Below are 14,227 nucleotides of genomic sequence, written 5' to 3'. Positions count from 1 at the left end.
TGTGCAATGGTATGGGTCTATGATCAGTTGAATTATAAGTTTCAACTGGTCATCTGAGACTTGTTATTTTTTGTTAATATGGTATATAATATAATCTGATAGCTTCCAAAATGAACAGTTTGTCTTAGACTGAAGTGTTTTATTAATTTGCCTCTGCCATGTGAATTGTAGCGTGTATTTCAAATAGATTACAATTTTTAACTACTTATTAACTCGAGCGTGCTTCAGAAAATTGATGAAAATGGAACGGAGAGGATTGGTATATGAACATGCCTAAATAACAAGGAATGCTTGATGAATGTGGACAGAAGCAAGCAATTCAAACAGAGTAACACTGGATGACTACCCTATAGTAAAAAAAAATTCCGCCTTGCGAGGTCACAAGGTGTATTTTCAGTGCCTATCAATACATTTATAGTAATTTATTTTGAGTTCTGTAGCATATTTGAGTGTTATAATGTGCACAATTTAATATAATAAATATGCATATCATGGATTAATTATGGCTTAACTGATAGTGGTTTTGTGCTTTGTATTATGGTCATTAATGGCCATTAGTGGTAGTGTTTTGAGACAGATTTGTATTATTACATTGCTTTCATTTATTACTTTTGGTAGAAAATATGTACAGAATTATTGTGACCTGCAAAAATCCACAATATGTTATTTGGTTATGTTCATTCCCAGGCTTTTGTGTTTTACGTGAATATTCTGCTATACAGCTATAAAATGGAATTAACTATTTTGATGTTAGGGGGGAATATTCTTTGTTAGGCATCTTGATTAAAAGAACAATGTGAATTTTTGTTTGGTATACTTTTTAACCATCTAAAATAACTTTGAAAGCAGTGCTTAGGGCCCGTATCCTTGAAGTATTTTTAAAATTAGAAGGCTCATCCAGGCTGCATTCCCCTAATTGCTCTTGTGAATATTTGCCAGCTCACTTGCTCATTCTCTCTTCAGCCTCCTGTAGTCTAAAACCTTCACATCTCCTCTTTCAGAAGCAAAAAAACAACTGAAGTGACAATGCAGTTATTATCAGTAGCACTTGTCAGAAATATGTAAGCACGCTCATACATTTGCTGTTATGTTTTGTTTCTTTGTGATAAATTTGTGGTTAATAGCTTTCTTTATCGTGCAGGTACCTAAATATCTTTCACAGCAGTGGGCTAAAGCGACAGGAAGAGGTGAAGTTGGAAAGATAAAGATAGCCAAGTAAGTGAGATTTGTTGCACAGCAACTGCTGGACATTGAATTTTTCTGATTGGTAAACTAGTGCCCATTAACTAAGGTTTTCTTTTGTCTCTGCATTTAACAGGAATCAAGGGAAAACTGAGGTAAGAGATTGCAATGAAGCAGGTAGCAATACAATAAAATCTTGTGTTATGTCGTTATATCACTGTGGAAAATACAAGACATGGTGTATTAATTATTAATCTGACACCTTCACAACTTTGGTGGTGCCAGACTTGCAACTCCTCCAGAGTCTCGGATGTTACATGTTATCCAACAGACAATTTTTACATATGACACCGTAGTATGATAACTTTTTCAGTGATCCCAGTGAGATGAAGGGGAGTGAGGCATGCGGAAGTGCTCTAGCAATGCCTCCAGCCATAGACTTACCCATGTTCGTGACCTCTGGTGTTTCAGACTCCAGCCCCAACTGCTCACAGATGGGATAGTGTATGCCAGTTTTGGTCATAAACCCCCCCTTGAACTCTGAACCTCCAGCTCACGCTCAGAACCATTGAGTGAGCCAGATGCCAAACTGTGAGGACTTTTGAACAGTTGGTTGCTGGATTATTAGAGTCTTATTGTATCTTCAGTCTTACTTTGCCATTATTGATTGTTAACTCGAGTTATGTCAGCACCTTGTGTTAATTCTGGTTTGATCACGAATCTCATCACATGATCACTTAAGTCAGCGGTCCCCAACCACCGGGCCACAAAGCATGCGCTACCGGGCTGCGAGGAAACGATATGATTTGGCGATATGAGTCAGCTGCACCTTTCCTCATTCCCTGTCACGCCCACTGTTGAGCCATTACACATGCGAGGTCATTACCCGTGCGTCATCCATGTCAGCGCGGGAAGGAAATCAACTCCTCGAGCTTGCAAATGACGGCGGGATGAAAAGTATGTTTGACATAACACCTCTGCCAGTATTTTGGATCAAAGTCAAGGCGAAATATCCTGAGATAGCCACGAAAGCACTGAAAACGTTGCTTCCATTTCCAACATATCTATGCAATGAATGCAACGAAAACTAAATTGCGGAACAGACTGGACGTAAGGAACCCCCTTCGAGTATCGCTGTCTCCCTTCACCCCTCAATAGGACCGTCTTGTTGCAGGGAAACAAGCCCAGGGCTCCCACTGATTCAGCGATATTGGTGCGTTGCAATGATTTTATATGTTCAAACGGGGAAAATATATGCTGTGTGTTTAATATCCAAACATTACTTAAAATGTTATGATACTATTGATTTATTTATATAACCATATAACAATTACAACACGGAAACAGGCCGTCTCTGCCCTTCTAGTCCGTGCCGAACGCTACTCTCACCTAGTCCCACCAACCTGCCCTCAGCCCATAACCCTCCATTCCTTTCCTGTCCATATAGCTATCCAATTTTTCTTTAAATGATAATATCGAACCTGCCTCCACCACTTCTACTGGTTCATTCAACACTTACTTCAAGCTCCCCTGATAATTGACTTATCACTATATTCATGTGAGGAAAATATGTGCTGTGTGTTTAATATTAAATTCATTAGATAATCCCTTTTAGAAACAAAATTGAGTGTATTAGCCACTTATCACCGACATTCCGGTGGTGATTCACACCCCCTCCCCCGCCCCGAACAGAATCGCCAAAAAGGATTTGCAGAAAGAGAATTGGCGGGTCACAATGCGCATGCGCACTTGCGCCCATGCAAGGCTTCATGGTCATTGCAGTCTTTCTTGGGTAAACACAACGTATTTGACTGCTACTCTTGTCCGTTGGCAACCCCCCCCCCCCCCCCCCCCCCCCCCCCCGGGTTGGCCGGTCTGCAAGAATATTGTCAATATTAAACCAGTCCGCAGTGCAAAAAAGGTTGGGGATCCCTGACTTAAGTAATAAAAGTCATCAAAACTTATGTAATTTTTACTTGTACAAACAATTTTAATTAACATATAAACTATTAATCTCTTCACATAATCAATCATTAATGTAATCGTGTGTAGTGTTTTAATTAGGTAACTGGGGCTCCACAGGGGACTCTCTTGTCTCCCTTTCTCTTCATTTACACCAGACTTCAACTACTGCACAGAGTCTTGTCATCTTCAGAAGTTTTCGGATGACTCTGCCGTAGTTGGATGCATCAGCAATGGAGATGAGGCTGAGTACAGGGCTACGGTAGGAAACTTTGTCACATGGTGTGAGCAGAATTATCTGCAGCTTAATGTGAAAAAGACTAAGGAGCTGGTGGTAGACCTGAGGAGAGCTAAGGTACCGGTGACCCCTGTTTCCATCCGGGGGGTCAGTGTGGACATAGTGGAGGATTACAAATACCTGGGGATATGAATTGACAATAAACTGGACTGGTCAAAGAACACTGAGGCTGTCTACAAGAAGGGTCAGAGCCGTCTCTATTTCCTGAGGAGACTGAGGTCCTTTAACATCTGCTGGAAGATGCTGAGGATGTTCTACGAGTCTGTGGTAGCCAGTGCTATCATGTTTGCTGTTGTGTGCTGGGGCAGCAGGCTGAGGGTAGCAGACATCAACAGAATCAACAAACTCATTCGTAAGGCCAGTGATGTTGTTGGGATGGAACAGGACTCTCTGATGATGGTGTCTGAAAAGAGGATGCTATCTAAGTTCCATGCCATCTTGGACAATGTCTTCCATCCACTACATAATGTACTGGGTGGGCACAGGAGTACATTCAGCCAGAGACTCATTCCACCGAAATGCAACACAGAACGTCATAGGAAGTCATTCCTGCCTGTGGCCATCAAACTTTACAACTCCTCCCTTGGAGGGTCAGACACCCTGAGCCAATAGGCTGGTCCTGGACTTATTTCCTGGCATAATTTACATATTACTATTTAACTATTTATGGTTCTATTACTATTTATTATTTATGGTGCAACTGTAATGAAAACCAATTTCCCCTGGGATCAATAAAGTATGACTATGATGAGCACAAAACTCTTCATAATTATGTGGGATTTGAAAAACACATTTGGATTCCGATACCTTTGACTAATTATACATATTTCTGGCAGACAGTTCCTCTTTGTATCACACTTCTAAAATAACACAAAAATTCAAATCTCAAACTCAAGAGATTATGGAAATTTATTTAACTTCTATTCAGACTTTATTAAACTCGTTTGGAGGAGTTACAAAACAGAAGTAAACTCAAAATTCTTACAACTAAAATGAATGAACCTAACATTATTAATTATGTTACAGTCCTTTAACAGCACCACCCTTCTTGCCGTGCACAATACTATCAGATTGGCACCTGTCAGTATCTAACATTTAATCAAAATTAGAGTGTTGTAGTATGTGTGTGGGAGTTACTAGCGTTCCTACTTTGATTATGACATATTGAAAATATACTTTACAAAAACCTGTATTCACACCTAACCCTCTGTTGGTCAGGGTCGACTATCGATGTTGTGTCCTAGCTGTTGAAGTTGATACGCAAGCCAGGGTAGTACTCTATGGAGAGCAAGCTGTCACCCATACAGCAGGCTCCCCCTCTCCACGCAGCTGATGAATCCAAAGGAACAGCAGAAACTGATACAGTTTGGCACCAGTGGCATTGTAGGAGTTGCCAGTCAGTGTTGAACTCAACATAGGACTGCCTTAGGGACTTCAGCTCTGGATCTTTCCTCAGGGTTTAATCCCGAAACCTTTCCCCATGAGCGGGTATAGCCGCAAAGCTGTGGAGATTTGAAATCAGTTTTCCTTTTCCTGGATGAGCTGCCAACTACGGCTGATGAGCCTCGTCTGCCCAATGCGACTGTTTTTAGGACAGTAACTCACCTTTGCCCCTTTCCTGCCAGTAGAAATGGCCAGGCTTAGCGGCTAAGCCACACTTGAAGGGCCAGGAGCTCGACTTGGTTGTCGGAGGCTATTCGAGACACATGGCATTAGAGGCATTTAGTAGGTAGTGGGAGCTTGTCCCGCTCACCCCGGCTATGACAACCTGGAGGAACCATACATGCCTAAATGCAGCGTTTAAAAGCAGCGTTCCTCTTTGTTCTTGGAATTTCAAAACAGAAAAAATTGCAAGCTTTTTCTGGACTTGATTTTGACATATGTAAATAGAATACTAAATTACTGTAATTTATTTAAGGAATTTCAAATACTGTGTGATAATTTGTAAGTAGAATTGAGATGATTTCTTACAAACAGGTTGAGGCATTTTTCTTCAGAAATTAAAGGATGTCTTCCTTGGGTAAGAGAAAGATTGACTTGATGGAAATCTTCAGAATTCTGAATAAGTTGGTGGAGTAGACATCGAGAGACTATTTTTTATTGCAGTTGTGTTCAGAGCTAAGAGTCGTTTATACAAGATAGTTACTCAGATACTCGATGAAGAAAAAGTAGAAGTTACATTGTTTAGAATGTGAAAATTACCACTGCAGAAAGTATTAAAGAAAGCAGTTACGGTACTTTCAAAGATGAACTTGATGAAAAAAATGTTATGCTGAAAACCATAGGCGTGTTGGGTGTGAAAGAGCCATGTATTTATTTTCCATCTGTATTGTATTTTGTGTTGAGTATATATTATATGTCATGTTAGAAACGAAGAGTTTAGTTACGTATTCTTACTTTGTTTTTGGGGTCAGTCTTGTTTCAGTTGAGCTAAGGGAGTGACCTTTTTTTTGTTAACCCCATAATTATCCTTAAAACCACTGAACTATGTTTGAATATTCTTGACTACATTAAAGAATGCTTGGTTTAGGTACATTTAATATGTTAAGACTGTTTATTTCATCACATCGCTAGCTTTACTTTCATAAGTTTTCTACGTTTCAAGATTGTTTTGCTAGTTTCTTAGTAACAGATCAAATGTATTCTTCGACTTTGGAACTTCATTATTGGATTGGATAGCACATCATACAGGATCAACCCTGCCCACCCGTGCTTAGTCTCCAAGTGTTTTTGGTTTGTTCGAGTAACTGCTACAGGGTGGAATGAGGAGTATGAATACTAGTACAAATGGGAGTTGCATATGTTAGTTCTGCACTATATAATGGAAGGTGTGAGATTACAGAGCACATTTGGTATCAGTCATGAGACAGTAATAATTTATCCAACAGGTGCCACTGCCTTGATCAGGAGTGTTGTAGTGAGATATTTAGTTTGACGTTCTGGTGAAACAAGCTGTTATAAAAACATCATGTTCCACGTATTTTGTCAGGAAGAAAACTCCTTCTTTGCCAATCATGTTTTTCGAGAGGATTGCATACTTTCTGACCCTGACATTGAGGGTTGCTTAGAGGACTAGGTTGTCTCCGCTAGAACAGGGTTCAATCAAGATCTGTTAACATGGCTTTGCACACCGGCTACCACATAGGCTCTTTGTCCAGTGGCATGGAAGTCTCAGGTAACTGCAGATTATCACCTGGCCCCAAAACAGCGAAGGCTATAATGCAACAAGACCAAAAATTCCTCAAAGTTGTCCTCTGACAGAGCTTTGCAGATAAACTTTCTTTTTAAATCTTTTTATTAATTTTTCCAAAGTTATAAACAAAATAACAATGTTGATACAGAAAGATTAGAATAATCTTATTGTTAATAAACATATACAGAAAAGATTTCAGATAACACAGGTATAATAGACTTCCAAACTCATGATGTAATTAATCATAGAGAAAAAAGAAAAAAATCCAAAGAAAACCCCCAAAATAAACTAAATACTAAACCCAAAAAAGCAAACGGAACAAAACAAGGCTACACCATTATCTTAAATCGAACACGTTCGCTAATGTCAGAAACTATTTGAGACACACACCATTGGGAATATTTAATAGATAGTGAGAGCTTATCCCCACTACTCCCCCAAACATGGGTGTGACAACCTTAAAGAACTTACTTCACAGGACAATTCCGATCATCTTGACTTCTGAACTAAAATCACTCCAATTACAATTATTGAACTTCAGTTTGGTAATAGTGGGTTTATCCCTCTTGGTTTGCTTACCATTTGATGCAAATCCAGTCTAACAAAAATGTTTGTCTAAACTGTCAACACAGTCAGTCGTGGTATTTCTGAGCTATTCTGGATGTTGGGCACCCATAAAGCAGGCCGTTTCTTTGCTCTTCTTGTCTTTTCCAAATATTGCTCAACTTGAGTACTGAAGGATGGTGGTGGTATTTATTAGATGGTTTCCTTCTGTGTCTTTGATAAAATGCCACAAGGCTGCACAGTCAGTGTTTACGCTTCATTTTGTCTGTTTTCTCCCTAGTTATGTCAGGTGGATTTCTGGTGGGACAGTCATTACGATAGAATAGGCTGGGTCATTGTATGGAAGGTATGAGTATGTCAGTGTTTTGTTTGACCAGTCTATGGGGCAACTCTCCCAATTTAGATGATAATTCCCAGATATCTGGGGGAGAGGGAGATGGACTGTATATAATTATATTTAATATATAATAGAACTGGCATGGCAGTTTTGGAGGCTGTTATGATCCAGTCACATAGGTTCAGAACAGGGGTTCTCAACCTTTTTTAGGCCATGGGCCCTTATCATTAACCGAGTTGTCTGTGGCCTCCAGGTTGGGAACCCTTGCTCTGGAGTTATAAACAGGCCTGGTTAAGTAAAGAGAGCAGAGTTTCTTCTCTGAAGGATATTAATAAGTCAGATGGGTTTTATTACATTCTGGAGGCTCGTGGTCACCATTCCTGACAGTCGCATTTTCTTTCAAATTCTAAGTTACTTAATTAACTGAACTGGAAATTCCTGGTGCTTATGGCTCGAGATCAGCGGTTCCTATTCTTTTTGGGTGTTTTTTTTATTAAAAATTTTTTATTGACACCCAGGGTGACAAAATGTGGCAGGAGCACTTGGAACTAAAAACTAATCCCTACCGGGAGAAAACAGCACCTGTTCTTTCCGCACTGTTCTCCAGCAGTTTAAGGACTAAGTCTAGCCAGAACGTAACTCACAAATGCTCTTGAAAGTCAAATATTAACCCTACCTACCAACAACCAAGCATTGCCATCCTGGTCCCCTTCATGATAGCTTATGAAGAAGCATGTGACTTCCCTCCCGGAGATGATAGCTGGTTGTTAACTGGACTCTTGAAGGCTTGGACTCCATCGTTGCAGATGTTTCCAACCACAGCATCTGGAAGGCTGTTCCATATTTTGATAGCACAGTGAAGGTTACTATCCCCTTGGTTCCCAGACTACATCCCCAAGCATCGCCCTTTCCCTTTCCAGCCATTACATAAAACCTATAAAGAACTTTGATTTACGATGCACAGCGAAAGAAAATGGGAACTGCAAGTTCAAAGCAGTGGCAAATAATTGCAAATATTACTCAAATCTATTCAAAGCCGCAAATAAAATTATTTCTTTACACCCTATCCTTGTTATATGCGTCTTCAGATTATGCGGATTTACAGTTATGCGAGGAACCTATTTCTACCAACGCCTCGTTATATGCGTCCAAAATTCACAGTTACGCGAGGAGCACTGCTTTCCCACCAATACAAATCACGTGCGCGCGCCTCACAATCTCTCTCCTGCCACTCTCGCATTGATTTTGGCAAGGTGTGGATGCGCGATCTTAAACTTTTGTTGGTTTTATCTACAGTGCAGTGATTTTGTGCTTGAAATATTTAACTATGCCTCCTAAGCGTCTGATGTCATGTCTTGGGCCGTCAGCCGAGTGGCAGAGAACTGCTTTAACACTTGAAAAAAAGTTGGAAATTATAAACAGCATGGCATCAGCTGAAGGTAACAGAGCTCTGGGACGCTACTGCCCAGAACAGAATCTTGCCTTTAAAGTTCTTTTGTTGCTTGACAATGCGCCAGCCCATCCTAAACATTTGGACAGCAGTCATCCTAACATTTCCTGCCGCCAAACACAACATCGGTGATCAACCACTCGACTGGTGTGATCCACATTCAAGGCCTACGTATTTTTTTTACGGCGAACTATCTCTCAGATGCTGCAAGCAACAGACGATTTTGAAAATCCTAGCAGTTTACCGACGGTGAGGGAATAGTGGAAGTCGGAACACTTGGCACAAATGGCGATGGACATGGACCCAAGTTTAGAACGGAGTCAGCATTTCAGTCATTCCCTCCCCTCAATCCTTCTTCCCCACAAGCAAATTTATGCTGAAAAACAAAATGTGCCAAGCAAACAACCCTCACCACTTTATGCAAATCGCTGTAATCTTCTGCTGCCGGCAGTTCTATGAGTTCTGTGAGTCTTCCTTCACCCCTTGCTGTGCTTGATATGATCCTGACGACCACAACCATCCACCTTATCCATGTAAAGCTGCCCGACAGCACAACAACCACTCATCTCCCGGAGTGAACACACCTGCCACTGTTGGTGAGTACTGTACACCAGAGAATGTTAACTTTCTATGATTTATTACATCGAATATTGCCTTAAATTGATGAAATATAATACAAATGTTGTCTTGTAGTACTGCTTGTATGTCGTATTGGTATAAAAATGTGAATGAATTACAGATAAAACATAATTTAGGAAGCCCTCTGGAACGGATCCCTATTTTCTCCATTTAAATAATTATTCACATTATGCGTCAACTTCGAGGAACGTATCCCTCGCATATAACGAGGATAGGGTGTAATTAATTGCGATAAAACTATTTTCATCAACAATCTTAGAGCATACTTATTAGTTCAACTGCTCACTATTTCATTGCTTTTTCACTTTTCAGTAGGATGGATGGGCTTTGTGAAGGTCATTCAGAATTACTCAGATCCTCACATTCAGTAATTTGCAGTCTGTTTCGTGCTTTGGAAGTAGTTAAGTGACTGCACTGAAACCGTGCTTCACTAAAAATGATGGTTGGAAAGGCAATAAAGAACATCTTGACCTTTTTCCACAGTAGAGGCTAGTGTGTAGAGATCTCTTTCTGCAAGAAAAAGTCTTGATATGATTTTTTGAATCTTGGATTTGTAGCAAGATCAGTTCTTCCTGTTAATTCCTCATTACAAGTGTTCAGGAATGGATTTATTACCCAGTCTGGAATTTGGATGGAGAGAAGATCCTGAAATCTCTCTGACATGTCTTTATGGAGTTCACCCAGGTGGGAACAGTATACATGAAGATCATCATCTGGTATTCTTTCTTTCTCTTCCAACTCCGAGAGGCTCACTCGGAAATTAGGAAAGGTTAGGGTGACCGATGTTACACCTAAGTAGGGTTAACTCAGACAGAAATATGGAGACAACTGATTTGATTTTGATATGATTTTCATCATTTTCTTGTAATTGAGAGATTGATTTCATTTAATTTTGTGAATAATTGTGACAAATAAAGCAAAGTCATACCTAATATTCTTGAGTTGATTACTGAATGAAGCATTCAATCTTCAAAGAATTTTATCACAGTTTGAAAAAGTGTATAAAAACATCTCGGGCATTTTCCTTTTGAGAGCCACCTGACTTCTGTGTGCTACAGGAGGCATTCAAACTGTTCATCGTTCTCAGCACAAGGTTATCAAAATAGTTGAGAATTGAGAGCATGGGATTTGATTTTATTTGCCACTATGATAACAGTATTTAATGATTTGTGCAGTCGATCCCTTAGGTTTTTTGCGATAAAATATCTGCGAATTACACGGTTAATGGTAAATATGTTAGATATAGTTTTTTCAAGAAAGTGATAACTCACAGTGGTGTTCTGTCATTGATGGTGCCCCATCTGTTTCACAAGCAAGAATGTTGGTGAAAGGAATATCCTTCTCTTTGAAAAACTGCTCAGCAGCCCGGAATTTTGACTTCCCTTCGTATCTATTTCTAGTACTCTTGCAAATAACAACGCTTGGACCATGCTTTCATTTTTTATAAAGTGAACATAACCAAGAAGCAAAGATTTGTTGCCTGGCAATATTGACTCATCCAACTGCAGAACAAATTCTGTTGTTCTATGTTACACAATGTGTCCTTCACATTCTTAGACATTTCATCCATTCATCTTTGAACAAACTTAGCAGAATTGCTTTAATTATTTGGTCTGGTGACATTTGGTATGTAAAACTGTACTCAGAACCTCCCTTACTGCTGACAGAATCAGTTCTCCAATTGCATGGGGCTTTCCTAATTTAGCAATGAGCAATGAAATGTTGTGTGAAGCACACAGACCATCATTGTTTTGTTGTGATGTGCTGGCAAGCATGTTTTGAAGCATTTTACATTTCTGGAAGTTTTCACAAATTGACTGAAAATAATTGAAAATAATGTTTGCTTTATCAGAGTGTATTCTCTTCAAATGTTCAAGGGGCCTGGACGTTTCATTGCCTCATCTGAAAAACTTTTTCACCCAACAGATACATTGATTGCTGTTGGTTGTTTGGTGCTAATATAAATCCATATTTCAGAGACTCTGCACAATACTGTCTACACTTCATTTTTGTTTGGTCTGTTTCTGCCATTTTCATTATGGATTAACGTCCACATTCAATCACCTATTGTTTAAATCCAGCCTCAAACAAAAGGGGAAAGTTATGATCTCATCATAACTAAGGCCAAACCTCACTCTGCCTGAAGGTACAAAGTAGGGCAGCAATACCTTCATTGGGCTGTGGCTAGAGAAATGTAGTCAAGACTATTCAAAGGGGTAGATTCTGAACTTCAGCCCACTGAATGGCTAAATTCCCAGGAACTGTGTCACTGCGCGGTTAGAGTATGGGAATCGTACTAGCTAACACTCTACTAAAGTAGTAAACAGAAATAATGCGCGGACTGGGCCCAGAAATAATATAATTTATTCAGTTAGGATTTCTTATGGTATGCCAGACGCAGAAGTGACATATTGCATTTCAGCAGCTATAATGTGCTTTGAACAAAGTCTAAGAGAGTAGTGGGTTAGCAACAGATGAGGTGATTACATGATCATTGTAATCAATTATGAACACTGAGGATCAGATGCTTATAGTAAATAAATAATTTCTTAAGTTAAACCTGTAATCTCTCAGCAGCAATTCCCCCCTTGCTAGTGAGCAACCCCTCCCTTCCCCCCCCCCCGGTTCATGTTATCTTTATCTTAGAAACTTCCACCCCCGACTGGAAGGGTGATATTGCCTACTTTGGGAGCCATTACTCTAAATTTGGGATTGGTTATTGAAACATTCCAGGCAGATGGGGTTCATTAGCTGTGGTTGACAGCTCACCTAGGAGAAGGAAAACTCTGATCTCAAACTTCGGCTGCCTTGCGGTTCTCCCTACTCCTGATGAAGGCTTCAGGAGTAAATCCCCAGCAAAATTCTGGACCTGGAGATCCTAAAGCAGTACTAACATTGAGTTCTACGCTGATTAGCAGCTCCTGCAATGCCACCAATACCAAATTGTATCAGCTCTGCCATTCCTTTGGAATCATCAGCTGCGTGGGCAACTGACTGCTCTCCATATCGTACTGCATGAGCTCGTGTACCAACTTCAACAGCTAGTACACAACATCCACAATCAACCCCGAACAACGGAAGGCCTCCTATTCAGTCACTGTTTTTGGTACCCAAACTCAATAAAGGGAACATTTATAATTGGGGTTATTCTGCGGCAAAATAGGATTTTGATTAATAATTGTTCTATAGCTCTGTGTAGGATAAAACATTAGGAAGTGAGGGAGGTTTGTATGTTGTTTTTAATGGGTATCATTGCAAAGAATTTACTTGTAAAGGAAAGCATTCAGCCCTTCTTAATTTATTCATTTTGAAAAATACCTGTAACTTTAGGAGCATAAATCTTTTTTTAATAATCTGAGGGCTCTATTCTATCTCCAGCAACATATAGTTGCAAGAAAAGGTTTGTAAACCCTTGGCAACTACCTGGTTTTCTGCATTAATTACTCATAAAATGTGGTCTGATCTTCATCTAAGTCACAATAATAGACAAACACAATCTGCCTGAACTATTAACACACAAACAATTGTATTTCTTCTCGTCAGTACTGAGTACAAGCAATCACAGACTAGGTTCAAGAGAGTATGTGAACCTCTGGGGTAATGTCTTCTACAAAAGTTATTTGGAGTCAGGTGTTCCAATCAATAAGATGAGATTGGAGGTGTGGGTTGTAGAGGTGCCCTGCACTATAAAAAAGACACACAAAGTCAGGTTACTGACATAACCTGCTCTTCTCAAGAAAGATGTTTATGTGCAACATACCTCAATCAAAACAGCTTCCACAGGAGCTTACAGTTGCATGAAGCTGGAAAAGGCTACAAAAGTATTGCTAAAGACCTGAGTGTTCATCAGTCCACAGTAAGAGAAATTGTCTACAAATGGAGGAAATTCAGTACTGTTGCTACTCTCCCTAGGAGTGGACATCCTGCAAAGATCATACCAAGAGCACAATGTGCAATGCTGAAGGAGGATGAAAAAGAACCCAAGAGTAACAGTAAAAGACCTGCAGAAATCTTGAGAACTTACTAAAGTCTCTATTTACATCCACTATAAGAAAAACACTGAACAAGAATGGTGTTGATGGAAGGACTCCTCAGAGGAAACCACTGGTCTAAAAAAAAATTGCTGTGCATCTTAAGTTTGCAAAAGACCACCTGGATGTTCCACTGTACTTCTGGAACAAAGTTCTGTAGACAGATGAGGCAAAGGTTGAAATTTTTTGGCAGAAATGCACATTGCTATGTTTGGAGGGAAAAGGGCATTGCACACCAACACCAAAATCTCATCCTGACTGTGAAGCATGGTGGAAGGAGCATCATGGTTTGGGGCTGCTTTGCTGCCTCAGGGCCTGGACGGCTTGCAATTGTTGAGGGAACAATGAATTCAAAATTGTATCAAGACATTTTACAGGGGAATGCAGGGTAATAGCCCATCACCTGAAGTTTAATAGAAATTGGATAATGCAACAAGAATGATCCTAAACACAAGAGTAAATCAACAACAGAATGGTTTAAAAAGAAGAAAATGTATGCTTTGGAATGGCCACATCAGAGTCCAGATCTTAACTCAATTGAGATGCTGTGGCTTGACCTGAAGAGGGCTGT

General features: G+C 39.9%; 1 protein-coding gene across 2 annotated transcripts in view; it reads left to right on the top strand.

Moving 5' to 3' along the window:
- The window catches only part of gtf2f2b (general transcription factor IIF, polypeptide 2b), a 162,622-nt gene that overhangs the window by 14,849 nt on the left and 133,546 nt on the right, over nt 1-14,227 (top strand). For both annotated transcript variants that reach the window (XM_063051161.1, XM_063051160.1), the window contains exons 2-3: nt 1,142-1,215; nt 1,319-1,337. In XM_063051161.1, coding sequence (XP_062907231.1) covers nt 1,142-1,215; nt 1,319-1,337 — 93 coding nt within the window. The remainder of the gene's footprint in view (nt 1-1,141; nt 1,216-1,318; nt 1,338-14,227) is intronic.

This window comes from Mobula hypostoma, chromosome 6, assembly GCF_963921235.1.
Source record: "Mobula hypostoma chromosome 6, sMobHyp1.1, whole genome shotgun sequence".
Classification (NCBI taxonomy): domain Eukaryota; kingdom Metazoa; phylum Chordata; class Chondrichthyes; order Myliobatiformes; family Myliobatidae; genus Mobula; species Mobula hypostoma.
This window is presented reverse-complemented; position numbering and strand designations above follow the sequence as displayed.